This window comes from Salvelinus alpinus, chromosome 13, assembly GCF_045679555.1.
Source record: "Salvelinus alpinus chromosome 13, SLU_Salpinus.1, whole genome shotgun sequence".
Lineage (NCBI taxonomy): Eukaryota > Metazoa > Chordata > Actinopteri > Salmoniformes > Salmonidae > Salvelinus > Salvelinus alpinus.
This window is the reverse complement of record NC_092098.1, coordinates 27,815,536-27,842,126: the sequence shown is the minus strand read 5'-3', so window position 1 is coordinate 27,842,126 and position 26,591 is coordinate 27,815,536. Positions and strand designations below refer to the sequence as shown.

At 42.0% G+C, this 26,591-nt stretch overlaps 2 protein-coding genes and 1 pseudogene across 4 annotated transcripts in view; 1 reads left to right on the top strand and 2 right to left on the bottom strand.

The window, feature by feature from the left end:
• Positions 1 to 21,422, top strand: part of LOC139537486 (gem-associated protein 5-like) — a 30,264-nt gene extending 8,842 nt beyond the window's left edge. For both annotated transcript variants that reach the window (XM_071338850.1, XM_071338849.1), the window contains exons 15-28: positions 74 to 245; positions 433 to 642; positions 784 to 891; positions 1,068 to 1,190; positions 1,808 to 1,903; positions 9,612 to 9,749; positions 9,991 to 10,138; positions 10,347 to 10,466; positions 10,614 to 10,824; positions 10,962 to 11,222; positions 11,408 to 11,570; positions 20,387 to 20,897; positions 21,034 to 21,118; positions 21,197 to 21,422. In XM_071338850.1, the coding sequence (XP_071194951.1) occupies positions 74 to 245; positions 433 to 642; positions 784 to 891; positions 1,068 to 1,190; positions 1,808 to 1,903; positions 9,612 to 9,749; positions 9,991 to 10,138; positions 10,347 to 10,466; positions 10,614 to 10,824; positions 10,962 to 11,222; positions 11,408 to 11,570; positions 20,387 to 20,897; positions 21,034 to 21,118; positions 21,197 to 21,358 (2,508 nt within the window). In that variant the 3' untranslated portion in view covers positions 21,359 to 21,422. The remainder of the gene's footprint in view (positions 1 to 73; positions 246 to 432; positions 643 to 783; positions 892 to 1,067; positions 1,191 to 1,807; positions 1,904 to 9,611; positions 9,750 to 9,990; positions 10,139 to 10,346; positions 10,467 to 10,613; positions 10,825 to 10,961; positions 11,223 to 11,407; positions 11,571 to 20,386; positions 20,898 to 21,033; positions 21,119 to 21,196) is intronic.
• On the bottom strand, positions 11,618 to 19,610 carry LOC139537995 (intelectin-like; annotated as a pseudogene).
• A 401-nt stretch (positions 21,423 to 21,823) lies between the features above and the next one.
• Positions 21,824 to 26,295, bottom strand: LOC139537487 (CCR4-NOT transcription complex subunit 8). Of its 2 annotated transcripts, none has more exons than XM_071338851.1 (7): positions 26,168 to 26,295; positions 24,197 to 24,375; positions 23,878 to 24,071; positions 23,557 to 23,718; positions 23,265 to 23,409; positions 22,813 to 22,923; positions 21,824 to 22,637 (listed from the first exon to the last, which is right to left on the bottom strand). In XM_071338851.1, the coding sequence occupies exons 2-7, from the start codon at positions 24,311 to 24,313 to the stop codon at positions 22,509 to 22,511; spliced, it is 858 nt and encodes a 285-aa protein (XP_071194952.1). In that variant the 5' UTR covers positions 24,314 to 24,375; positions 26,168 to 26,295; the 3' UTR covers positions 21,824 to 22,508. The 2 variants fall into 2 exon arrangements, with proteins under 2 accessions (XP_071194952.1, XP_071194953.1); XM_071338852.1 differs by having other exon boundaries at positions 24,197 to 24,397; positions 26,168 to 26,290.
• Positions 26,296 to 26,591: the final 296 nt, after the last annotated feature.

The following is a 26,591-nucleotide window of genomic DNA, read 5'->3' as shown; positions in this document are numbered from 1 at the left end:
TAGGTAGCGTTTGCTACTGCTAGTTGGCTGTACCTGTGCCATATATAGCAAATTAAAGCTATACGGTCCCTAGGTGTGGGACGTGCAGAAGGAGGAGGGGCTGTGCAACTACAGGGGTCACAGGGGCCGGCTGCTGTGTGTCCAGTGGTCTCCTGTGGACCCGGACCTGGTCTGGACGGGAGCAGATGACTTCACTGTGCAGGAGTGGGCTGTGTCCAAGCAGGAATTCACCAAGCCCCCCAAAAGTAACAAAACATTTTATTTCTAGTTTTATTCACAAAGTTGCTTTTTAGAAAGTTGCTGGTTGTGTAAATGGTCAACATTTGAGCATTTTCATATATTTGATTGTAAAGATCCATAACATTTAGAGTGCAATGAATTGTATATTTTTCTAATGATAATACAAAGGTAAAAATGTCTTTCTCTTCTTAGCGAAAAAGACACTTGACCAGAAGGCCAAGTTAAAGGCCAAGAAGAAGAAGAAGGCAACCGGGAAAGGAGGAGCAAAGGTGGAGGAGAGCTTGTCTCTAATTGGAGAGGGGAATAAAGGGGCGTCCCCAGCACCAGGAGAAAGACCATCTGACAACGAGGAGGAGGAGGAGGAGGAGGGGAGCGAGACCACTAGCATCTCCTCAGTGACAGGTAGCACTGCAGTCATGTCCAATCTACTATTACATTCAGTCTGTCTCAATTCAGTCATCTCCTTCAATTGCATCTGCCATATGCAATCAGTAAATAATGACAATGTCATACAGCTCACACATACTACTCTTTTTATTTTAGTCTCTTCATCCAGTAATCAGATGGACAGACCTGTGATGGAGAAAGTGCAAAATGGAGGGAAATCCTTACTCACTATAAAGAAAGAAATTAAAAAAGTGGAGAAAACAGGTACTGTATGTTATGGAATCTTATCAAAATACACTAAGAAAATTGTTCATAGGGCACAGAGTTTTTCCTAACCACGTGAACTAACCAAGAAAAACATAGGCCCCTTTATTAAATGACAAGTGCAAGTATCCATCTCCATCCACTCCAACCCCTCTTGCGGTCTGTCTTTCCTCCAGAGGTGTCTCTGAAGAAGAGGAAACCTCGCTCCATGCTGCCCCTCAGTACCTCCATGGACCACCGCCCCAGAGAAGACCTCCAGCAGGACTGTCTCAACCTGGCCACAGTCAGGCACTCTGAGGGTGAGACTCAATCCATCCTTATCTGGATTATACCACAAGATTAGACATGTAGCCCAGTAGCTACACTTTTTGAGGACCTATATCAGGGATCATCAGCTAGATTCAACTGTGGGACGATTTTTTTGGGGGGTCGGGGTGCCGGAACATAATTACAAATAGGTGGTAGACTGCAAATTGACCGCAAGAAGCCCAACAGTTATGTTTGACTAAAAGGTAATAATTTCAAACCTTACTTACATTTGTATACGATCACTTGTCTCTCTATTATGCGTAGGAATATATATAGGAACAGATTTCTTAAATTAAAATCACTTGGCGCTGATTTCCTGATGTTTTTAGTCTGTTTTTTTGCTCAGAACTTAGGGGGCCAATTAAACGCCAGTTGGGGAACCCTGACCAAAACAATGAACAAGTACTCAACTATTGTTTCCTGACTACATTTTCATGTGTATGCGCCGGCATAAAAAAAAGCACAAGGATTTGTCTTTATTTAAGTCTGCATCATAAGATTCATGAGACATGTCCAGAAAGATAAGAGTGGTCATCATTTTTTTCTGTCCTCCATAGAGCAGCGTTTGACTCTGACCCTGTCTTTGTCCATCCCTGTTTGTTCTCAGCTTCTCCAGCCCACTGTGTCCCAGGCCTGGGAGATCACATCCAACTGGGGCTGTTCGCAGACAGAGATGCCCTCTACAGGATGTTCCAAGAGGAGGGTGAGTACACTATCTTATGTTGTATTATATGATTGTTATTACACGTTCATAACGATTACATACTTTTTAACACTTTAATAACACTTATTATAACACTTTCATAATACATACATGTGATATAATGCTTTCTCTATGTGTCTGTGTATACATGTATGTGTGTATATACAGTACCAGTCAAAAGTTTGGACACCTACTCATTCCAGGGTTTTTCTGTATTTTTACTATACTCTACATTGTACAATAAGAATGAAGACATCAAACTATGAAATAACATGTAGTAACCCACTTTTTTTTTTTTAACAAATCAAAATTTATTTTAGAATCTTCGAAGTAGACACCCTTTGCCTTGATGACAGCTTTGCACACTTTTGGCATTCTCTCAACCAGCTTCACCTTGAATGCTTTTCCAACAGTTTTGAAGGAGTTCCCACATGCTGAGCACTTGTTGGCTGCTTTTCATTCGCTCTGCGTTCATCCCAAACCATTTCAATTGGGTTGAGGTTGGTGACTGGAAGCCAGGTCATTTGATGCAGTACTCCATCACTCTCCTTCTTGGTTAAATAGCCCTTACACAGCCTGGAGGAGTGTTGGGTCATTGTCCTGTTGAAAAACAAGTGATAGTCCCACTAATCGCAAACCAGATGCGATGGCATATTACTGCAGAATGCTGTGGTAGCCATGCTGGTTGTGTGCCTTGAAATCGAAATAAATCACAGACAGTGTCACCAGCAAAGCTCACCATCACACCTCCACTTCCATGCTTCACATTTGGAACCACACATGCGGAGATCATCCGTTCACCTACTCTGCGTCTCACAAAGACTCATCAGACCAAAGGACAGATTTCCACCGATCTAATTTCCATTGCTCGTGTTTCTTGGCCCAAGCAAGTCTCTTCTTCTTATTGGTGTCCTTTAGTAGTGGTTTCTTTGCAGCGATCGACCATGAAGGCCTGATTCACACAGTTTCCTCTGAACAGTTGATGTGAAGGTTACTTGAACTCTGTGAAGAATTTATTTGGGCTGCAATTTCTTAGGCTGGTAACTAATGAACTTATCGTCTGGAGCAGAGGTAACTCTGGGTCTTCCTTTCCTGTGGCAGTCCTCATGAGCCAGTTTCATCATAGCGCTTGATGGTTTTTGCGACTGCACTTGAAACTTACAAAATTCTTGAAGTGTTCCGCATTGACTGACCTTCATGTCTTAAAGTAATGATGGATTGTCATTTCTCTTTGCTTATTAGAGCTGTTATTGCCATACTGTGGACTTGGTCTTTTACTAAATAGGGCTATGTTCTGTGTACCACCCCTACCTTGTCACAACACAACTGATTGGCTCAAACGCATTAAGAAGGAAATACATTTCACAAATTTACTTTTAACAAGGCACACCTGTTAATTGAAATGCATTCCAGGTGGCTACCTCATGAATTTTGTTAAGAGAATGCCAAGAGTGTGCAAAGCTGTCAAGGCAAAAGGTGGCTACTTAGAATCTCAAATATAAAATATATTTAGATTTAAAACTCATTTTTGTTTTTGGTTACAACCTGATTCCATATGTGTTATTTCATAGTTTTGATGTCTTCACTATTATTCTACAATGTAGAAAATAGTAAAAAATAAAGAAACACCCTTGAATGAGTAGGTGTCCAAACTTATGACTGGTACTGTGTGTATATGTATATTACACACACTACATGACCAAAAGTATGTGGACAACTGGTGTGGCTGAAATACCCTTTCAAATGAGTGGAATTGGCTGTCTACAAACCTTAGTGTATATACAGTGCATTCGGAAAATATTCAGACCCCTTCCACATTTTGTTACATTACACCTGTCTGTATAACGTCCCACGGTTGACGGTACATGTCAGAGCAAAAACCAAGCCAACAGGTCGAAGGAATTGTCGGTAGAGCTCCAAGACAGGATTGTGTCGAGGCACAGACCTGGGGTAGGGTATAAAATAATATCTGCAGCGTTGAAGGTCCCCAAGGACACATTGCCCTCCATCATTCTTAAATGGAAGAAGTTTGGAAACACCATGACTCTTCCTAGAGCTGACTGTCTGGCCAAACTGCGCAATCAGGGGAGAAGGGCCTTGGTCAGGGAGGTGACCAAGAACCCGATCGTCACTCTGATAGAGCTCCAGAGGTCCTCTGTGGAGAAGGGAGAACATTCCAGAAGGACAACCATCTCTGCAGCACTCCACCAATCAGTACTTTATGGTAGAATGGCCAGACGGAAGGCACTCCTCAATAAAAGGCACATGACAGCCTGCTTGGAGTTTGCCAAAAGGCACCTAAAGAAACTCAGACCATGAGTAACAAGATTATCTGGTCTGTTGAAACCAACATTGAACTCTTTGGCCTGAATGCCAAGCGTCATATCTGGAGGAAACCTGGCACCACCCCTACGATGAAGCATGGTGATGGCAGCATCATGATGCGTTTCAGCAGCAGGGACTAGGAGACTAGTCAGGACCGAGGCAAAGATGAACAGAGCAAAGTACAGAGAGATCCTTGAAGAAAACCTGCTCTAGAGCACTCAGGATGTCAGACTGGGGTGAAGGTTCATTTTCCAACAGGACAACGACCCTAAGCACACTGAGGCTAGGAAACATTGTCACCACTGATAAATCCATTATATTTGAGAATTTCAATAATGATTTTTCTACGACTGGCCATGCTTTCCACCTGGCTACCCCTACCCCGGTCAACTGCCCTGCACCCCCCACAGCAACTCTCCCAAGCCTCCCCATTTCTCCTTCACCCAAATCCAGATAGCTGATGTTCTGAAAGAGCGGCAATATCTGGACCCCTACAAATCAGCCAGGCTAGACAATCTGGACCCTCTCTTTCTAAAATTATATGACAATTGTTGCAACCCCTATTACTAGCCTGTTCAACCTCTCTTTCGTATCGTCTGAGATTCCCAAAGATTGGAAAGCTGCCGCGGTCATCCCCCTCTTCAAAGGGGGAGACACTCTAGACCCAAACTGCTACAGACCTATATCTATCCTACCGTGCCTTTCTAAGGTTTACGAAAGCCAAGTTAACAAACAGATCACCGACCATTTTGAATCCCACCGTACCTTCTCCGCTATGCAATCTGTTTTCAGAGCTGGTCATGGGTGCACCTCAGCCACGCTCAAGGTCCTAAACGATATCATAACCGCCATATTCATCGACCTGGCCAAGGGTTTCGACTCTGTCAATCCCCAGATTCTTATCGGCAGACTCAACAGCCTTGGTTTCTCAAATGACTACCTCGCCTGGTTCACCAACTACGTCTCAGAGTTGTGTGTCAAATCGGAGGTCCTGTTGTCCGGGCCTCTGGCAGTCTCTATGGGGGGCCACAGGCTTCAATTCTCGTGCCCGACTCGCCACACTACTTGCTTAGAGAGTTCTCAGCTATACTTTTTGTGGCTATTTATTTACCATCACAATCAGATGCGGGCACTAAGACCGCACTCAGTCAGTTGTATAAGGAAATAAGCAAACAGGAAACCACTCACCCAGAGGCGGCGCTCCTAGTGGCCGGAGACTTTAATGCAGGGAAACTAAAATCAGTTCTACCAAATCTCTATCAACATGTTAAATGTGCAACCAGAGGGGAAAAAAATTCTAGATCACCTGTACTCCACACACAGAGACGCGTACAAAGCTCTCCCTCGCCCTCCATTTGGTAAATCCGACCACAACTCTATCCTCCTGCTTAAAAGTAAAAATTAAAGCAGGAAGCACCAGTGACTCGGTCTATTAAAAAATGGTCAGATGAAGCAGATGCTAAAATACAGGACAGTTTTGCTATCACAGACTGGAACATGTTCTGGGATTCTTCTGATGACATTGAGGAATACACCACATCAGTCACTGGCTTTATCAATAAGTGCATTGAGGATGTCGTCCCCACAGTGACTGTACGTACATACCCCAACCAGAAGCCATGGATTACAGGCAACATTTGCACTGAGCTAAAGGGTAGAGCTGCCGCTTTCAAGGTGTGGGACTCTAACCCGGAAGCTTTCAAGAAATGCCGCTATGCCCTGCGACGAACAATCAAACAGGCAAAGCATCAATACAGGGCTAAGATTGAATCATAATACACCGGCTCCGACGCTCGTCGGATGTGGCAGGGCTTGCAAACTATTACAGACTACAAAGGGAAGCACAGCCGCGAGCTGCCCAGTGACACAAGCCTACCAGACGAGCTAAATCACTTCTATGCTCGCGTTGAGGCAAGCAACACTGAGGCATGCATGAGAGCATCAGCTCTTCCGGACGACTGTGGGATCACACTCTCCGTGTGCTGACCATATGGCAGGTGTCTTCACTGACATTTTCAACATGTCCCTGATTTGAGTCTGTAATACCAACATGCTTCAAGCAGACCACCATAGTCCCTGTGCCCAAGAACACAAAGGCAACCTGCCTAAATGACTACAGACCCGTAGCACTCACGTCTGTAGCCATGAAGTGCTTTGAAAGGCTGGTAATGGCTCACATCAACACCATTATCCCAGAAACCCTAGACCCACTTCAATTTAAATACCGCCCAAACAGATCCACAGACGATGCAATCTCTATTGCACTCCACACTGCCCTTTCCCACCTGGACAAAAGGAACACCTATGTGAGAATGCTGTTCATTGACTACAGCTCAGCGTTCAGCACCACAGTACCCTCAAAGCTCATCACTAAGCTAAGGAACCTGGGACTAAACACCTCCCTCTGCAACTGGATCCTGGACTTCCTGACGGGTCGCCCCCAGGTGGTGAGGGTAGTTAGCAACACATCTACCACACTGATCCGCAACACTGGAGCTCCCCAGGGGTGCGTGCTCAGTCCCCTCCTGTACTCCCTGTTCACCCACGACTGCATGGCCAGGCACGAGTCCAACACCATCAATAAGTTTGCAGATGACACAACAGTGGAAGGCTGATCACAGACAACGATGAGACAGCCTATAGGGATGAGGTCAGAGACCTGGCCGGGTGGTGCCAGAATAACAACCTATCCCTCAACTAAACCAAGACTAAGGAGATGATTGTGGACTACAGGAAAAGGAGCACCGAGCACTTCCCCATTCTCATCGACAGGGCTGTAGTGGAGCAGGTTGAGAGCTTCAAATTCCTTGGTGTCCACATCAACAACAAACTAGAATGGTCCAAACACACCAAGTCGTGAAGAGGGCACGACAAAGCCTATCCGCCCTCAGGAAACTAAAAAGATTTGGCATGGGTCCTGAGATCCTCAAAAGGTTCTACAGCTGCAACATCGAGAGCATCCTGACCGGTTGCATCACTGCCTAGTACGGCAATCGCTCGGCCTCTGACCGCAAGGCACTTCAGAGGGTAGTGCGTACGGCCCAATACATCACTGGGGCAAAGCTGCCTGCCATCCAGGACCTCTACACCAGGCGGTGTCAGAGGAAGGTCCTAATAAATTGTCAAAGACCCCAGCCACCCCAGTCATAGACTGTTCTCTCTACTACCGCATGGCAAGCGGTACCGGAGTGCCAAGTCTAGGACAAAAAGGCTTCTCAACAGTTTTTACCCCCAAGCCATAAGACTTCTGAACAGGTAATCAATGGTTACCCGGACTATTTACATTCTGTGCCCCCCCCCAACCCCTCTTTTACGCTGCTGCTACTCTCTGTTTATTTTATATGCATAGTCATTTTAACCATACATCCATGTACATACTACCTCAATTGGCCCCGACCAACCAGTGCTTCCGCACATTGGCTAACTGGGCTATCTGCATTGTGTCCCACCTCCCGCCAACCCCTCCTTTTACGCTACTGCTACTCTCTGTTCATCATATATGCATAGTCACTTTAACCATACCTACATTTACATACTACCTCAATAAGCCTGACTAACCGGTGTCTGTATATAGCCTTGCTACTCTTATTTTCAAATGTATTTTTACTGTTTTATTTCTTTACTTACTTACTTACACACACACACACCCTTTTTTCGCACTATTGGTTAGAGCCTGTAAGTAAGCATTTCACTGTAAGGTCTACACCTGTTGTGTTCGGCGCATGTGACAAATAAACTTTGATTTGATTCTCTGTATACATCAATGATGTCGCTCTTGCTGCTGGTGATTCTCTGATCCACCTGCCCGCCCGTCCAGCATCACTACCCTGGACGGTTCTGACTTAGAATATGTGGACAACTACAAATACCTGGGTGCCTGGCTAGACTGTAAACTCTCCTTCCATACTCACATTAAGCATCTCCAATCCAAGATTAAATCTAGAATCGGCTTCCAATTTCGCAACAAAGCATCCTTCACTGATGCTGCCAAACATACCCTCGTAAAACTGACCACCCTAACGATCCTCGACTTCGGCGACGTAATTTACAAAATAGCCTCCAACAGTCTACTCAACAAATTGGATGCAGTTTATCACAGTGACATCCGTTTAGTCACCAAAGCCCCATATACTACCCACCACTGCAACCTGTACACTCTCGTTGGCTGGCCCTCGCTTCAAACTCGTCGCCAAACCCACTGGCTCCAGGTCATCTACAAGTCTTTGCTAGGTAAAGCCCCGCCTTATCTCAGCTCACTGGTCACCATAGCAGCACCCACTCTTAGCACGCGCTCCAGCAGGTATATCTCACTGGTCACCCCCAAAGCCAATTCCTCCTTTTGGCCGCCTTTCCTTCCAGTTCTTTGCTGCCAATGACTGAAACGAACTGCAAAAATCACTGAAGCTGGAGGCTCATATCTCCCTCACTAGCGTTAAGCATCAGCTGTCAGAGCAGCTCACAGGTCACTGCACACCTGTACATACTCCATCTGTAAATATCCCATCCAAATACCTCATCCCAATACTGTATTTATTTATCTTGCTCCTTTGCACCCCAGTATCTCTATTTGCACATTAATCTTCTGCGCATCTATCTCTCCAGTGTTTAATTGCTATATTGTAATTACTTTGCGACCATGGCCTATTTATTGCCTTAACTCCCTTATCTTACCTCATTTGCACACACTGTATATATACTTTTTCTACTGTATAATTTACTGTATGTTTGTTTATTCCATGTGTAACTCTGTTGTTGTATGTGTCGAACTGCGTTGCTTTATCTTGGCCAGGTCGCAGTTGTAAATGAGAACTTGTTCTCAATTAGCCTACCTGGTGAAATAAAATAAATAAATTAACACAGCCAAGACAATGCATGAGTTGCTTCGGGACAAGTCTCTAAATGTCCTTCAGTGGCCCAGCCAGAGCCCAGGCTTGAACCCAATCGAGCATCTCTGGAGAGACCTGAAAATAGCTGTGCAGCGACGCTCCCCAGGATCTGCAGAGAAAAATGGGCTCCCCAAATACAGGTGTACAAAGCTTGTAGCGTCATACCCAAGAACACTGAAGGCTGTGATCGCTGCCAAAGGTGCTTCAACAAAGTACTGAGTAAAGGGTCTGAATATTTATGTAAATAAGGTATTTCTGTATTTTTATTTGTAATGTTAAATTTCTAAACCTGTTTCTACTTTGTCATTATGGGGTGTGTTGTGTGTAGATGGAGGATTTACATTTTTTTAAATGTTTTAATCCATTTTAGAATACGGCTGTAACGTAACAAAATGTTGATAAAGTGAAGGGGACTGCACTGTGTGTGCGCGGATAAAAGGTGACTGACAAATCACTTCCATTCTCCTTATGTTGTGGTGTCCCTTTTAATCCTGTAGAGGAGGGCCATGTGGAGGCAGGTCACTATGAGTCTGCGGTGTACCTGAGACTATGGAAAGGTGACATCGCTGGAGCTCTGCAGGTGGCCACTGAGAAAGGAGAGCTGAGTGATCACCTGCTCTCAGTTGCACCTATGGGTAAAGGGCACTAATTTTAATTGTGAAATGGTTATATTTCTTTAATATTTATTCCATTTTAGAATGCATATTTCGAATATTAAGTTGTTCTGATTCAACAACCAACTAGTCAATTTAGTTTTTGATTAGTATAATTGTTTTGTTCTCTTGCTCTTTGACATGGTAATGTATTTCTCTTTGGTGAAGTGCTGTATGTATGGATGCATGCAGGTGTGTAATAACACTTGTGAAACCCTCTCAGCTGGTTACCAGGTGTGGCTGAAGACCGTGGAGGTCTATGTGAAGCAGCTGTGTCTTCAGGAGCAGTTCCTCAAGGCTGCCTCCCATCTTCTCTCCATCAACAAGGTCTACGAGGCCATCGACCTCCTCAAGTCCCACCAGCTCTACAGGTCATTCAGCAGACACACACACACACACGTTCATCTGTTTATTTTACACATAAATGATGAAATAAAGAATAACAAAGTTAGTGTTGTTACTCCATTAGAGTAACTTCTAAGTGTTAGGATTTTAGATTGTGCTACCTGTGACTGACCTATCAATGGGAGTGATCATTGTAATCTCTAAGCTGTGAGTGAAATGTTTGTGCTTTCTCAGGGAGGCCATAGCCCTGGCCAAGGCTAGGCTGCAGCCAGATGACCCTGTGCTCAAGGAGCTCTACACCACCTGGGCAGCCGTGCTGGAGAAAGACGGCCACTTGTCTACTGCTGCTAAATGGTAATTAAGACAAATATTTACCTATTTTCATTAATAAAACTGCATCTTGGTGTAAAAGTGCACTGTGCAATGCAGGTAGAGTAAAAGCTGGTTCCTCGAAATAGCTGACTTGATGCTAAAGGAACTCGCTGTGTATTTATCACGCAGTTATCTCGCCGTGGACTCCAGCTTCGACGCAGCCAAAGTCATCGCCAAGAAAAACGACCCTGTCTCACTGAAGACGGCCGCCAGTCTGGCGAGGATCGCTGGCGAAAGCGACCTCTCCTATTCACTCTCCCTGAGATGTGCCAAAGACCTGGCGTCCTCTCAGGATTGGCTGGGAGCACAGCAACTCCTCAACACACATGAGAGCCTATTGGTAAGTTGCCCTGAACTGGCCGATGCTTATAGATGAAGATACTATATATAGTCTCATTGATTAGCTATAGATGATGGTCAGATAAGAGTTGCGTGTTGATTTTCATGCTTTATCTATACTGTCCCCCTCTGCTATAGGCCCACCGGTTACATTACTGCACTATTGAGCTGCTCACTGTGAGTCTAACAGGGACAGACATAGTGACTTGGACCTGTTCCTCCATCCATCCCTGGTCTGCTCCCTGTAATAATCAAGATGGCTTCCTGGCTACCCTGAGGGCTGTGTGGGAGAGGGTGTTTGCTGTCTCCCCCAGCAACCCAGAGATACTCAAAGCTCTTCACCAACAACTGAAGGCCATAGAGAATCCTCAGACGACACCTAACGTTCCTATGAAACAGGTAGGTCATCAGTGGACAGAGGCTGGGCTGGGGTAAAATTATTCTGCTGATGGGATGGAGAGATATTGACAGATCTTAGTCTGCAAATGTAAGTTTGTAGACATTTAGGGGAAGATCTACTCTGTAGACAGTGGTGCCTCTGTGTATTCATCTGAATCCATTGTAATGCTCTTGTCCCCCTCCAGCTTCTGATCCTTCTGTCCCTTGACCTGACCCTGGGTGCAGTGAGCTGGTTGCTAGGTGACTGGGGGGCGGCCCTAGAGAAGCTGTTGCAGGGCGTGGCCAGAGGGAATGAGGCGGGTCACTTCTTGCTGATGTCAGAGACCTGCAGGCTGCTGTTTCCTCAAGGTGACTCAACATCTTAGTTTACCCATCTTTATTATCCATGGCAAGGATTACACACTGACACACATAAGAATATAAATGAAAATGTATACAATGGATTATTTTTTTCACATATACTGTATTTGTACAGTACCTTCAATTTAGAAATGCTACCATAGAGCAATGTCCAATACATCTAATTTTAAAACAGTTATTTTTATTTTTTACATACAACAGCCAATCTCTTCAGTCTTATACAAAATCCATAAACCAATCTTATACAGTTGGTGGCACAGAATGGTTAGTAAGTTAAACATTGTTTACTGTAATATAATGCATTGATAACATGTTTTAATATGGATTATGGATTTTAACGGTGTAAGAGGCATGGCAGCTTCAGAGATCTCCTTAGATGCACTCCAGCCTGTGCCGTGTCCATGGACATCCCAGTCCATGGACATCCTAGCGTAGGAGCAGCCCCAGGGAAGTGTCCACCTCCTCCAATACCGTAGTGTTCAGAGTTGCAGCCAGTTGGTTTAATCCCAGAGCAGATGGCCATGTCTGCTCGTTCGTTATTGATCGCTCTGAATGTGATGACGCCAAGCTTAAACTAATTTCTTGGCTTGGGTCCATAAAAGTCTCTGGTGTGTGTCTCTGTGGTTGTAGATAAGAATGGCTGGTCCTCTGCTGCAAGACCCCACATTGTATCTCACCGGGGAACACTTGAAGAGTTAATTTCCCCTTTGAAGGGTGAGGAAGTGTCTCTGTGTGGTAGAGCAGGATGGAGACCAGGTTCCAGTGTTCTGTAGAAGTTGTTAGGGACCTGCTTCACTGACATGTCCTCAACCATGGTGTCATAATATCCAGGGCTCTTGGAAGTTGTTGGTGCTTGCGCCCTCTGGTGTTCCAAAAGTGGCCCAGTTCCCCTCTCCGTCTGGGCGGTTTGTTTTTATTTTATTTAACAAACTTTTATTTAACTAAGAAAGTCCTTTACATGGTAGCTATGCTAAACAGCTTTTAGAAAAAGGAGTTAGCATTAACAGTCACTTTAGAGAGGGAGGTGACGTAATGACGTAAAGGTAACGTAAGGGTAATGGCGGACTGAAGGGATTTATGTAGAGCACCTCAAGATAAAACATAATATTCGAAATATCTGCTAAATTAGACTAAAATATTAGCACTACATAATCTGGTGAGTGATAACCTTCAATCTGGACAATAACACAAAACAAATCCTAAAACTAGAGACATTTATCGACAAATATTACGAAAACAGGCAACAACCAAACATGACGGAGAGTAAGACAGAGGAACCGATTACAAAACGAAAACGTGACTCTTCTACAGACACTGATGATTTAATATTCTCACCACCGGGAATGGTAAAGGTCGAAACCGATCTGTTAAAATCAATAAATGACAAACTGGGTATACTTGAATTAGTTAGTAAGGATATAAAAGAGTTGAAGGCAAGCCTAGAGATGAGTGATGAAAAAGCTGTGACATTGGAGAAGGAAACACACAAGCTAAAAGGGACAGTCAATAAGATTGAAACCGAAATGAATGGAATTAAAAGGGAGAACACCGTTCTGAAGGAAGCCTTACTGGACATACAAACTAGATCCATGAGAGAGAATTTGGTACTTACAGGTATCCAAGAAAAAGAAGGAGAAGTTCCTGAATCTATAGTTAGAGAGTTCCTCCTTCCAGCGCTTCAGATTCCACGCAAAGTTATCGACAAAATCCAACTTGAACGTGTTCACCGCTTCGGACAGAGAGGGCAGAGGTACGAACGCCCAATCGTTGCCAAATTTGCTTCATTTAAAGATAAAATAATGGTTAAAAGCCTGGGTAAAAGACTTGCTGGGACCAAAATTGGCATGAATGATCAGTTTCCGAAGGAAATTGCAGAACGGCGCAAAGTTCTGTATCCAATTTTCAAAGAAAATAGATTAAAAGCGAAACGAGTAGCTCTCGTCGTTGATAAACTATATATTGATAACCAGTTGTTCAGAGACACAAAGACTACTCCATGGTTATTTTAAAAATTACAAAGTTCTCATAGACGAGGGAAATAAACACAATTCAAGCCCGGTTACTGATTGTAACAATACAATAAAAAATATAGCTTTTCTATAAATCTTCACATATAACTAATTGAACACACAAGCACTAATTCAACATAGTGAAGATAAAAACTAAGTAAACAGAAGGCACAGTATGTGTGGATGGTATGGTTTGTGTTTATTTTTTATTTTATTTGTTATGTTTGGAAAGTTGAGTGAGTGAGTAATGAAATGGTTGCATATCCCAGAGCCAATGTATTGCTGTGAGCCGGGTATGAGAGGGCTTTCAATGTTGTTCAGATGATGGATATACTTTTATAATGAATTATACGTCTTTATTTATTGTCCTATCATGGAGAACTACATTTTTTTTATTTTTTTAAATAAATTATATCTAATTATTTATTATCCTATTTTAATGGTACGGTCCATGGCCCTATACCCTAGACACCCACCTGAATGACCCAGATACTAAGGAGAAGTCCCTAACTGTTTTATGTGCTCGCTGTAAGCGGTCTGTATGCAGCTAAAATGAGGTCAGAGACCAAGAGCAGCACTGCCCCCTCAAGATTCTGAGCCTGCTTGGCAGGGTTGGTCCTGCAAAGCCAAAGCCCCCTAAAGGGAGAGCATAATATACAAGGAAATTCTCAAAGCTGCTAATGAGAACCTTGACGACCTTGTACCTAGCCGGTGGGGATTCCGGTGGGGTGCCCCCACTCAGGCAGTGGCAGTGCTGGCAACACTAGCTGCATAACCCCAGGGGAGGGGGTCACACTCGGACATTCAGAGAGGGGGAATATTATTGTGGCCCTGGCGGCACAAAATCAAAGTCGGACTGCATGGAGATGCGTGGGGACATGGTCATGACGGGTGGCCGTATTGTGGGTGTTTCAGGAATAAGGTGTACATTTGACCTCCATTATCTAGGATGTGACAATGGTAAATAAATCTCTCAATTTTTGCTCATTTTTTGCGCGGTCTTGCAGGCCTTCTCATGCAGCTGCAACTGCAAGTACATTTGTAAATCATGACCCATCTTGAGTTGGGCTCTGGGATGGTGCAATTGTTGAGAAAGTGAGGTTATGGTTGTGTGGGGGTAAGGGCTGAGTGTGTGTGGGTGTATGTGTGTATCCCACAACTGTTGCGAAGGAAGAAGTAAAAGATGTTAGGGACAATAGAGGATGATCCACAGATATATATAATACAAATCGAGGTGAGGGCAATGGAAATGCATATGGCAATTGATCTACTTCAATTCGGTAAATGGCACTGTATGCTATTTTCAAAGAATGGATCCCAGTCGGTTCAGGGCTATGGGATACAGGGGGTCGAGGGTGGTCTGCCGGGCATTGGGATGACAAGCCATCTCGAGATGAGGCCTTTTAGCGGGTGGAATAGTAGGGACCAATTGGAGGTTTACTTAGTAGAAATGCAAATATCATGGTACAACTATATAGACACTCAATCATTATGTTACTTTTTAATAGTATGTTTACAAAAATATATTCTGATTAAAAGAATGAAAGGTGTGTCTCATTATGGTAAGTGGTGAAATAAGTATAGCCAGTTACAATTGTAATGGCTTAGCAGATAATAAGAAAAGACGATCAGTATTTACCTGGCTAAAAGAGAAGGATTATAATATCTATTGTTTACAGGAAACCCATTCAACAGTTTTAGATGAAGTTTTGTGGAAAAAGAACTGGGGGGGCAAAATATATTTCTCCCATGGGCAAAGAAATTCAAAAGGGGTGATGGTTTTAATTAACAATAATTTTGATCCAAATGTGCAAATTGTCCAAACAGATCCTCAAGGTAGATGGATTATTTTAAATATGTTATTGGACAATAAACAAATATGGCTTGTTAACCTATACGGTCCGAATAATGATGATCCAAGCTTCTTTGAAAATATATATAAGAATTTATCAACTCTACAAGCAACACTAGACTCTATTATTATAGTGGGAGATTTTAATACGGTCTTAAATACCTCTATAGACCGGAAAGGAAATCACACTACAAACTACCACCCTCAGGCACTTAAGGAAATCATGAATGTCATGGATATATTGGAATTAGTGGATATATGGAGACTTAAATACCCTGATTTAGTGAGATATACATGGCGGAGGCTGAATCAAGCTAGTCGTCTTGACTACTTTCTTATACCATTCTCTCTGGCACCAAAAGTTAAAAAAGTGTTGATAGGGGACAGAATGCGGTCGGATCATCACATAATTGGCATATATATTTCTTACAGAATTTCCACGTGGGCGAGGATATTGGAAATTTAATCAAAGTCTACTAGATGATAAATTGTTTAGAACTAGGACAGAAGATTTTATAACTGACTTTTTCAGACATAACATAGGTACAGCAGATCCCCTTATTGTATGGGACACTTTTAAGTGTGCCTTTTAAAGGCCATGCAATTCAGTACTCATCTATAAAACAAAGGGAATTTAGATCAAAAGAGTCCATATTAACAAAGGAAATTGAAGGACTAACAGTACAGTTAGATAGCAATAAAAACAGTACCATAGAGGCACAGAATAAGTTAGAGGAAAAACAAAAAGAAATGGAGGAACTTATTCAAGAAAGATCCAGTGTAATATATTATAAAAATAAAGCGAACTGGATGGAATATGGGGAAAAATGCACCAAATTCTTTTTCAATCTTCAATATAGAAATGCTACCAAAAAAAATGTATTAAAACTTGTTACAAATGATGGAGTCACGCATGATTCACCAAATGATATTTTGAAAGAGGAGGTAATGTACTTTAAGAATATGTTTTCGTTTCAGGATCCTCCATCTCCACTAACTGAAACTAATTGTATGGATTTTTTCCCTATTAATAATGTAAAATTAACATCTGTACAGAAAGACTCATGTGAAGGCCAAATTACAGAGGAGGAACTGCTTGATGCAATTGGGGCCTTTAAGGATGGGAAAACTCCAGGGCTGGATGGCATACCAGTGGAAGTATACAAAACTTTTTTTGATATACTCAAAGGACCATTATTAGCTTGTTTTAACCACTCCTATATAAATGGTAGATTATCAGACACGCAACAAGAAGGTCTGATATCGTTATTACTGAAACAGGACCCAAGTGGTATATATAAAGATCCAGTCCAATTAAAAAATTGGAGACCTCTTACACTTCAGTGTTGTGAGGCAAGAATCCTAGCAAAATGCTTGGCGCATAGAATAAAAAAAGTTTTGTCAGATATTATTCATCCTAATCAGACAGGTTTTTTACATGGACGATACATTGGAGATAATATAAGGCAAGTACTGGAAACAATAGAACACTATGAAATATCGGGGACACCAGGCCTGGTTTTCATAGCTGATTTTGAAAAGGCTTTTGATAAAGTACGACTGGAGTTTATATATAAATGCCTAGAATATTTCAATTTTGGGGAATCTCTTATAAAATGGGTTAAAATTATGTATAGTAACCCTAGGTGTAAAATAGTAAATAATGGCTACATCTCAGAATATTTTAAACTATCTAGAGGAGTAAAACAAGGTTGTCCACTATCGGCATATCTATTTATTATTGCCATCGAAATGTTAGCTGTTAAAATTAGATCAAACATTAATATTAAGGGATTAGAAATCCGTGGCTTAAAAACTAAGGTGTCATTGTACGCTGATGATTCATGTTTTCTTTTAAAACCACAACTAGAGTCTCTCCAGGGCCTCATAGAGGATCTAGATACCTTTGCTATCCTCTCTGGATTAAAACCAAATTATGATAAATGTACCATATTACGTATTGGATCACTAAAAAATACACATTTTATATTGCCATGTAGTTTACCAATTAAATGGTCTGACGGAGATGTGGACATACTCGGTATAAAAATCCCAAAAGAAAGAAATGATCTCACTCCAATACATTTTTATAGAAAGTTAGCAAAAATAGATAAGATCTTGCTACCATGGAAAGGAAAATACCTGTCTATTTGTGGAAAAATCACCCTGATTAACTCTTTAGTCATATCACAGTTTACCTATTTGCTTATGGTTTTGCCTACACCTAGTGACCTGCTTTTTAAATTATATGAACAAAAAATATTCCATTTTATTTGGAACGGCAAGTCAGATAAAATTAAAAGGGCCTATTTATATAACGAATATGAATTCGGAGGGCAGAAATTATTAAATATTAAAGCATTAGACCTCTCACTAAAGGCATCAGTCATACAAAAGTTATACTTAAATCCAAACTGGTTCTCTAGTAAATTGGTACGAATGTCTCATCCTATGTTCAAGAAGGGCCTTTTTCCCTTTATTCAGATTACACCTGCTCACTTTCGGTTGTTTGAAAAGGAAATAATCTCCAAAATATCCTTATTTTTTAAACAAGCCTTAGAAAGTTGGTTGCAATTTCAGTTTAATCCACCTGAAAGGACGGAACAAATAGTACAACAAATATTGTGGTTAAATTCAAATATAGTAATTGATAAAAAAAACTGTATTTATCGAAGAAATGTTTAAAAAAGGTATAATATTTGTGAATGATATCATAAATAGGACTGGTGGAGTTATGTCACACATGCAGCTAACACAGACATATGGAAATGTCTGCTCTACCCAAAATTACAACCAATTAATTGCAGCATTACCACAAAAATGGAAGAGCCAAGTAGAAGGGGAAAAAAGTAAGGAACTTGTATGTCGGCCCTGTATTAAAGAACATAAATGGTTAAAGAAAAGTGTGATAAATAAAAACATATACCAATTTCATTTAAGGACCAAAAAACTGACAGCTGTGCCATATAAATTGCAAAATAGTTGGGAAGAGATTTTCGATGTACCCATTCCATGGCACATGGTTTATGAATTGATACGCAAAACAACGCCGGATTCAAAACTTCAAATTTTTCAATTTAAATTACTGTACAAAATTCTTGCAACTAATAGAATGTTATATATATGGGGTATACAATCTTCCCAGCTCTGCAGATTCTGTTGTGAGGAGGCAGAGTCATTAGATCATTTATTTTGGTATTGTCCATATGTAGCTCGTTTTTGGTCACAGGTCCAGGAATGGCTGAAGAATTGCAACATTTGCCTAGAACTAACGCTCCAGATAGCAATACTGGGGGATTTGAAAAGCCGTAGTCAATCAATCAATAATATAATAATTATTTTAGCAAAAATGTTTATTTTTAATTTACAATCTGTAGAAGCTATGAGAATAGGAAGGTTCAAATCTTTTGTGAAGCATCACAGCGCAGTTGAAAAATATATGGCAAATAAAAATCTGAAATGGATGATGTTGGAAGATAGATGGGAAGGGTTGAGTGGAACTGAAGGGTGGGACTAATAACAAGATAAACAATGTAGGGCATACGGGATCTGTGAAATGTGTATAGGTGCGGAGCTTTTGTGAAATAGCACAGTTACAAGTGGAAATAAAATTGGATGGACAACAGAAATAGAGGAAGGACAAAGAACAAACAAGAGAGAACTATTATAAAGTAGACTGTGTCTGTAAAATGGGTATAAGATGTATAAATTGAAGGTAAAAGCAGAAGTGTTTATTAGTTTACTCCAATTGGGGGATCGGTGGTAGGGTTGCGGGGAATAATAATAAAGGTATATTCTTTAAAAAAGTATGTATGTCTATATAGGTATGTGTATGTATATATGTGTATATGTATGCATGCGTGTATGGATATATATATTTACCCAAAAAAATATGGGGGATTGGAAATGATGCAGACAATTACATTGGAAGCAACATTCTTTCCGCAATATTAAGCTGATCCACCCCTAAAAAAAATAAATAAATAAAAGTCCTTTAACATTCTTATTTACAATGATGGCCTACCCCTGCCAAACCCTAGGGTTGCTGCCCTGCTGGCTGGACCAGCGGTTTCCTACCTCGCACTTCCCGTAAATGTTGTTCTCGTGCACGCTTGCCACAAGTGTCCAGCTGCCAGTGGTGGTCATATCACTGAAGGTCTGGTACATGATCCCACTTGCTGTGGTTAGGTAATACAGCCCATCTTCATGTTGGTCATATCGGTCCCTTATTTGTTTGCAGCTTCTGGCAACGGCTTCTGTTTCAAAGCCTCTCCAGACTATTAAAGTCAGTTCTGGCCACTGCATGCCTGCCCTCCTGTACTGCATGTGCAAGTTGAGGCAGTGAAGTGAAATGAGTTATAAGTCTACATGTTATATATTGAACCATCAGTAGAGGGGGATCATCAACAGGAGAACACAGAGAAATGTCTGAGTCTCTGACTTCAGGAGGTTCTGTTTGTGTTCAAGTCTTGGCAATTCTTCTATTTATACCCATGTCTTATCCATGTGCTCTTATTTTCCATGTCTGAGAGAGAACTGAAAAGAAAGCTATAAGGATTTACTGTAATGGCATTTACTGGAAAGTACTAGCCCATCTCAGCAAAATTGTGTTGATAACAAGAATGGCAAAACAATGATAAGCCTAGTTGATTATCAATAACATTCACAAGAAGCCTCACATTTGATCAAATATTCTGTTATACTTTTAATCTGTGTGAACTAGTCCATTCCAGGACAAAAGGCCCAACCCTTTAACTGCAGTCGCACTTTTTTTAAATGTGCACAGACCGGTGACAACAGGGCAATCTGTGCCTACAGTACTTAATATCACTGGAAGTGTGGACACTAACGCTGTATGGTCCTCGTCTTCCAAATGTATGAAAGAAATGCATCCTTTGAACCAATGTGAAATTCTCATATTAATTCTACTCTTTCTCTGCCAGGTATCGACTCCATCTCAGAACACAAAAAGATGGTGGACCCCTCGGATGAGAAGGCCTTGGCTGCAGCTCGGAGCCTGGAGGCGTTTGTGTGTTACCAGGACCTTTACCACATGTGGTGGAGCCTCAGCACTAACACAGCAGGAGCTCAGAGAGACATGACTAATGGACTGCACTCAGCCAGCGAGAACCACATCAATGGATTAGACAGCCACGTTACTGACACTCCAAATGGAGATGGGATGGGATGGTGTGTGAGCGCTCAGAATGGAGACGTGAAGATGGGAGTGCGTGTGAACGCTTGCCAGGTGCTGCTGTCTGAGCCCCACGCAACCTGCCAGGCCACACAGAGGGCTATAGCAGAGATCCAGCAGAGACTGGCCTCCATGGTGCACCAGCACAGCCAAACCCAGGAGACTAAAGCCAGCCCTGGGGAGGGACAGACTGAAAGGCCCACCTCGGCCCAGGGCTCCACTCCAACAGACAGCCAAGAGTCCACTGATGCAGGACAAGGGTACAGCATAATTTTTCTCATTGTGTCTTTTGGACATTAGTTAGCTGTTTAGACTATAAAGACAACTGCAATAATTTGTTAGTTGATGTAAGTTAGTTATGATTGTCAGAGTTTTTAGTCATCTTTTGTTTTTCAGAGCTGACACTGAATCTCTACCCTGCTTGATTGCCATGGTTTCTGAGCACCACAAAGAGTTGGCTGACATCCCAGAACATGTCAAAGTAAGACACCCTCATACTTTTTTACTGAACTCTTTCCTGATGCCATTGTTTTTCAAATATATATATTATTTTTTTCAGAAATATCCTTACCCAGATGTTCTGGAGTGCTGCTTAGTTCTGCTCTTTTTGAGTAAGAGTTCTGCTCTTGTTCCTGATCACCTAAAGAATGAAGCAGTGGCCTTGATCCGCAAGTATGGAACTACCTCTCTCCGCAAAGCCTCCCAGCGATTCCTATCTTAATGGTTATTTTCTTCAGTCTGAACAAAGTCAATGTAAAATGCACATCAATAAACATTTTCACTAAGCTAAGTCTGATTTACTATACATGGGTATATGAATACCAGCCTTCAAATAAATTTGAAGTAGGATTTTAGTCTGACGTAACTGTTCAATCATTGTTAATTCCACTGCTGGGGGCCTAGGCCCACACATGTGTACATTACCATGGTTAGAGTATCCCTCGATCATAGGACTTGATGTCTAGTATGCTCTAAATAAAAATTCCAGGTCACACAGCAAAATATTTAAGAAATGGTTGCATGTCTGGCTCTAGCAGCATGGGCACGATATGGATAAAAGGCTCTGCAGTGCGACCATTTCACTCATATGCACCTGAATATGTTAGCATCTCATTTTGCTCCTAAATGTCTACGTAGTCCAATTAAACCGCAACAGAATTGGTTCAATAAGGCATGCCATCAAACATTGAAAATAGATTTTTTTTAATATACAACTGTTTCAAACAATGCATGTTGTAAAAACAATAGCAACCACAAACCATCTGTTTTTAAACAGAGCAGTGAACAAATTAAAAGCAAATGTTGCACAGAACTGCAGTGTGCCCCTAACACATTTACTCAGACCAGCCTGGCACCCATCTAAAACATGCCGGCTTCAGTGAAGTTTTACTTTAAAATGGAACGATCCCTACAAGCATGTATCCAACAAAGAACTGGTTTTCTGATTGATACCAAGGCTTGAGCTACAGTTGGGTTTAAATAACGTTTGTTTTGAAAAGCAGGAGTGCAGAGAATTGTTGAGCACTTTCAAATGCTAAACTTCTTATTTGCAGTACAATACAAGAGCTGGTCCCATGCTTTTAAAAGAGTTGTTACTGCAATGCTGATAAACAAAGGTTTCTGAATACTGGTCCTGGGTGATAAAGGCTCAATAGTGGTACAATAGGGAATTTGAATGTGACAATGCGCAGTAAAATCAACTATGACAGAACAAAATGGGTTCAAGAGGAGTCTGGTATCCAATGTCCTTTTTGCAGCTGGTGAAGCTGGATACAGAAATTAATCTCATGTCTTCTGGGAGTGGTGGGAGAAAAACATCTACTGGATGGGTTAAAACAAGTGCGGCTTCCACTTGATGGCCTTGCAGTCGATCAGTGCTTGTTGTTGGTTTCCTCTTGGGAAGAGCTTGAGATGCCGTTCTGATTTTGAGTGGACCCAGAGCCCAATCCATACAATCGCCCACAATACTTTGCGTCATCAATGTTGTCTTCAAAGAAAAGCTGCAAAAGAAGACAACTTGTTTAATGCCAGTCCTCATCGAGACTAGTTCTCAAACTTCCCAATCATTTTTTCCTTCCTGACCACTCTTCAAAAAAAGACTTGACAGGTGTAAGTACTATGTTAAATCTCAGTCCTTTCACCTATTAGTTGTCATGGAAGACAGACAATACGTACCTCTTTCATCCTAAAGAAGGCCATCCCTGTGAGCAGCGAATCCGAACCGGCCTGGTGTTGTCTCCCGATCCTCTTTAGTTCCAGCTGGTCAGCCACCTCCTGGAGTCCTCCCTGAACAAACACACAGTTGACATTCAGCTAACTGGAGACATATGCTCTGCCTCGGGGGAAGTCAAAGGACATTTCATGTCAGTCACATTTTGGTGAAATAAAATATATATATATTTTTAAAGGTGGACACCTCACTATAGGCCACCATTGACTGTAACTGAGGTGGTTTGATGAGCCATGCTTGTGTGATGGAGACTTGACGACTTGCATTAGGTAATCAAGCTAATGCCTAGGCTTCAGCTCAGCAGGCTAACAAAGTTGAGACATTTGGCAGCCAACAGTGCTTTCATTGGTTTTGCAAATACCATAACATAATCAAGTTACCAGGAATGTCTCTTTACCTTCAAGTTTTTGCAGCTTTTCATCAGATATTTGACATCATAGATTGCAGGGAAGAAGAGATTGAGGATCTGGAAGAACTCATGTTCCTCCTCAGGTAGCCGAGTGTCTGTTAACAGCTTCACCAGGTAGCCAAAATCGTACCCGCTGCAAATGAGAAACACGGCATGGAGATTCATTACAACTTGATTTCGCAAATGGGCACTGTTGGGAGTGTTCATGACTAGGGCCCAGAGTTTATCCTGTTTACCAGAAAAAAATGCTAGGCCCACTGACATCGCAACACATCCCTACCTGTGAAAGGAGAGCCACTTGACATTTTCACACAGCACTAAACCAGATGTCATCAGGAGCTCAGCAAAGTAGAGTGTGTCAATCCCCTCTTCCTCGTGCTTTTTGAATTGGAGGCCGGAGTTCTGAAGTAAGTCTATCGAGTCCTGGGAGTACATATCCTCTCTGTTTACAAAAGAACAGAATTGAGCAAACAGTGAAACAACAGACTATTACTCAAGAGCCCTCTAATGAGGCATCAGATCCTACCCCAAAAACATAAGCATGGCATAGTATTAATCTCATTACTGGCTATACTGTTTTATAACAAGGATTAAGACCCACGTTAAATTAAATTTGAAATTGAACTGCCATGTCGTCGTTCCAGGGGGATAGTCTCCATCCTCGTTCATAAATGACAGTCCCAGTTGGATGATTTTCAGAAGGTCCACGTTGCACCTCAAGAGCTGGTACTGGTAGTCTACCGTACTGCGAAACTCGCCAATGGGTCGAACCACCACTCCGGGGAATTCTGTGTCCTGTTGGAACAAGGACATCATTAATGACAAAAAAAAAGTTTACGCAATTCATACCAAAACCTTCACAGATCTACTAAGAATCAATGAAAAAGTTAGCATAAAGCGCATTTAGCAAGATATATTACCATGGCAATGAAGTTGTAGCTTTGAATTATCTGTCGGATTTTCCTCATTTCCTCATCCACATTGCTTGCCCAGACCTCACAGATAATCTGACTGGTATCTGCCAGTGCAGCTGGCATTTTTGCAGGTTGAGGAAAGGACTGAAAACCCCGACAATTCTGCAGCACTTTCAGGGAACAGTCTGTTGAAAAAAAACAATCACTCTGTGGGTAGCAAGAAGAGGTTTATCGTTATCTATGCTAATCATCAATTAACTGCATTTGAAATGCAAAATGATAGTTATTAAATTTGTCTGCAGTAGCTAGACTTAACACATAAGATATATATACACACACACAAAAGTATGTAGACACCCCTTCAAAATTTGTGGGTTCAGCTATTTCAACCACACCCATTGCTGACAGGTGTATAAAAATCAAGCACACAGCCATGCAATCTCCATAGATAAACATTGGCAGTAGAATGGCCTTACTGAAGAACTCAGTGACTTTCAACGTGTCACTGTCATAGGATGCCACCTTTCCAACAAGTCAGTTCGTCAAATTTCTGCCCTGCTAGAGCTGCCCGGACAACTGTAAATGCTGTTATTGTGAAGATGAAACAGAACAGGACCGCCGAGTGCTGAAGCATGTAAAAATCTGTCCTTGGTTGCAACTTCAGCACAAGAACTGTTCGTAGGGAACTTAATGAAATGGGTTTCCATGGCCAAGCAGCCACACACAAGTCTAAGATCACCATGCGCAATGCCAAGCATCGACTGGAGTTGTGTAAAGCTCACCGCCATTGGACTCTAGAGCAGTGGAAATGCTTTCTCTGGAGTGATGAATCACGCTTCACAAATCTGGGTTTGGCAGATGCCAGGAGAACATTATGCATAGTGCCAACTGTAAAGTTTGGTGGAGGAGGAATAATGGTCTGGGGCTGTTTTCATGGTTCGGGTTAGGCCCCTTAGTTCCAGTGAAGGGAAATCTTAACTCAACAGCATACAATGACATACTAGACGATTCTGTGCTTCCAACTGTGGCAACAGTTTGGGAAAGGCTCTTTTCTGTTTCAGCATGACAATGCCCCCGTGCACAAAGCGAGGTCCATACAGGAATGGTTTGTCGGGATCGGTATGGAAGAACTTGACTGGCCTGCACAGAGCCCTGACCTCAACCCCATCGGTCACCTTTGGAATGAATTGGAACGTCGACTGCGAGCCTCACATCAATGCCCTACCTCACTAATGGTCTTGCGGCTGAATAGAAGCAAGTCTACGCTGAAATGTTCCAACATCTAGTGGAAAGCCTTTCCAGAAGAGTGAAGGCTGTTATAGCAACAACGGGGGGACCAACTCCATATGAATGCCCATGATTTTGGAATGAGATGTTCGACGAGCAGGTGTCCACATACTTTTGGTCATGTGGTGTACATGTAGCTACATGGCTGGGCGCCTAAATCAAAACCTGACTGGCCTGAGTGATGCTAGCTAGATTAAGAGCAAACGAACTTGGCTGGATAAAACAACCCCGATTTTGGTTTTCTGCAAATGAATTAGTTTATTGTATAAACACTGAACTAGCTAAGGTTACCTAGCAACAATTAAATGACGGACAACAAGCTATATACAGTAGCTAACTAGCATCCAAATGACATGTAGCATTAGCTGACGTTAACTAGCCCAGTTACAGTGGAAACAATATAGTATGCCAATGGCAGCTAGCTAGTGAGCCACACTGGAAGTTAACTAAAATAAAATGTTCGCTACCTCGAATCAGTCTTCTATTACACATATTTAGCTACAACAGCACGTAGCCAAGCTACATTGGGATACCTAGCTAGCTCAGTTTGCCAGCATTGGTGAAGTCAAGATGGCTAGCTAGCTGGAAACCACCAGGCTAGCCAACTCACTTTGGTAATTGTTTTGAGTTAAACATTATTGTATTAGCTAGCTACTATGAAACGTGTAAAGCACAAATAACAATATCCACCTGATCTGTCGTATGATCTTGTTCCGTTGGGGCTACTGCTAGCCCTTGCTAACGTTGCTGCATAACGTTGGCTTCCTTGCTCTATCGGAAGTCATAGAAATACATCTAGGCAGGCGCAGTAAAACAAAAAAAACTCACCTTCACGTCTCACATGATGCTCTGACCAGTAGCTAGAGTATGGACTGTGGAGCATACCCCACCTCAGTGTTATCCACCCGTTTTCCCCCAGAGAAATACAAACTTAAATTGCTACATATCTATAGTGTGTAACTTTATAGTTGCCAATGTGGTTGGTTTCATGTCATGACCCTATATACAGTATATCAAGGTTTCAGCACAATAATTACCTAATTATCCAGGAGTTAATTGGTTTGTAAAAGTTTTTACAAATGAAATTCTTTATAAATTGTGTCACATTTTCTCA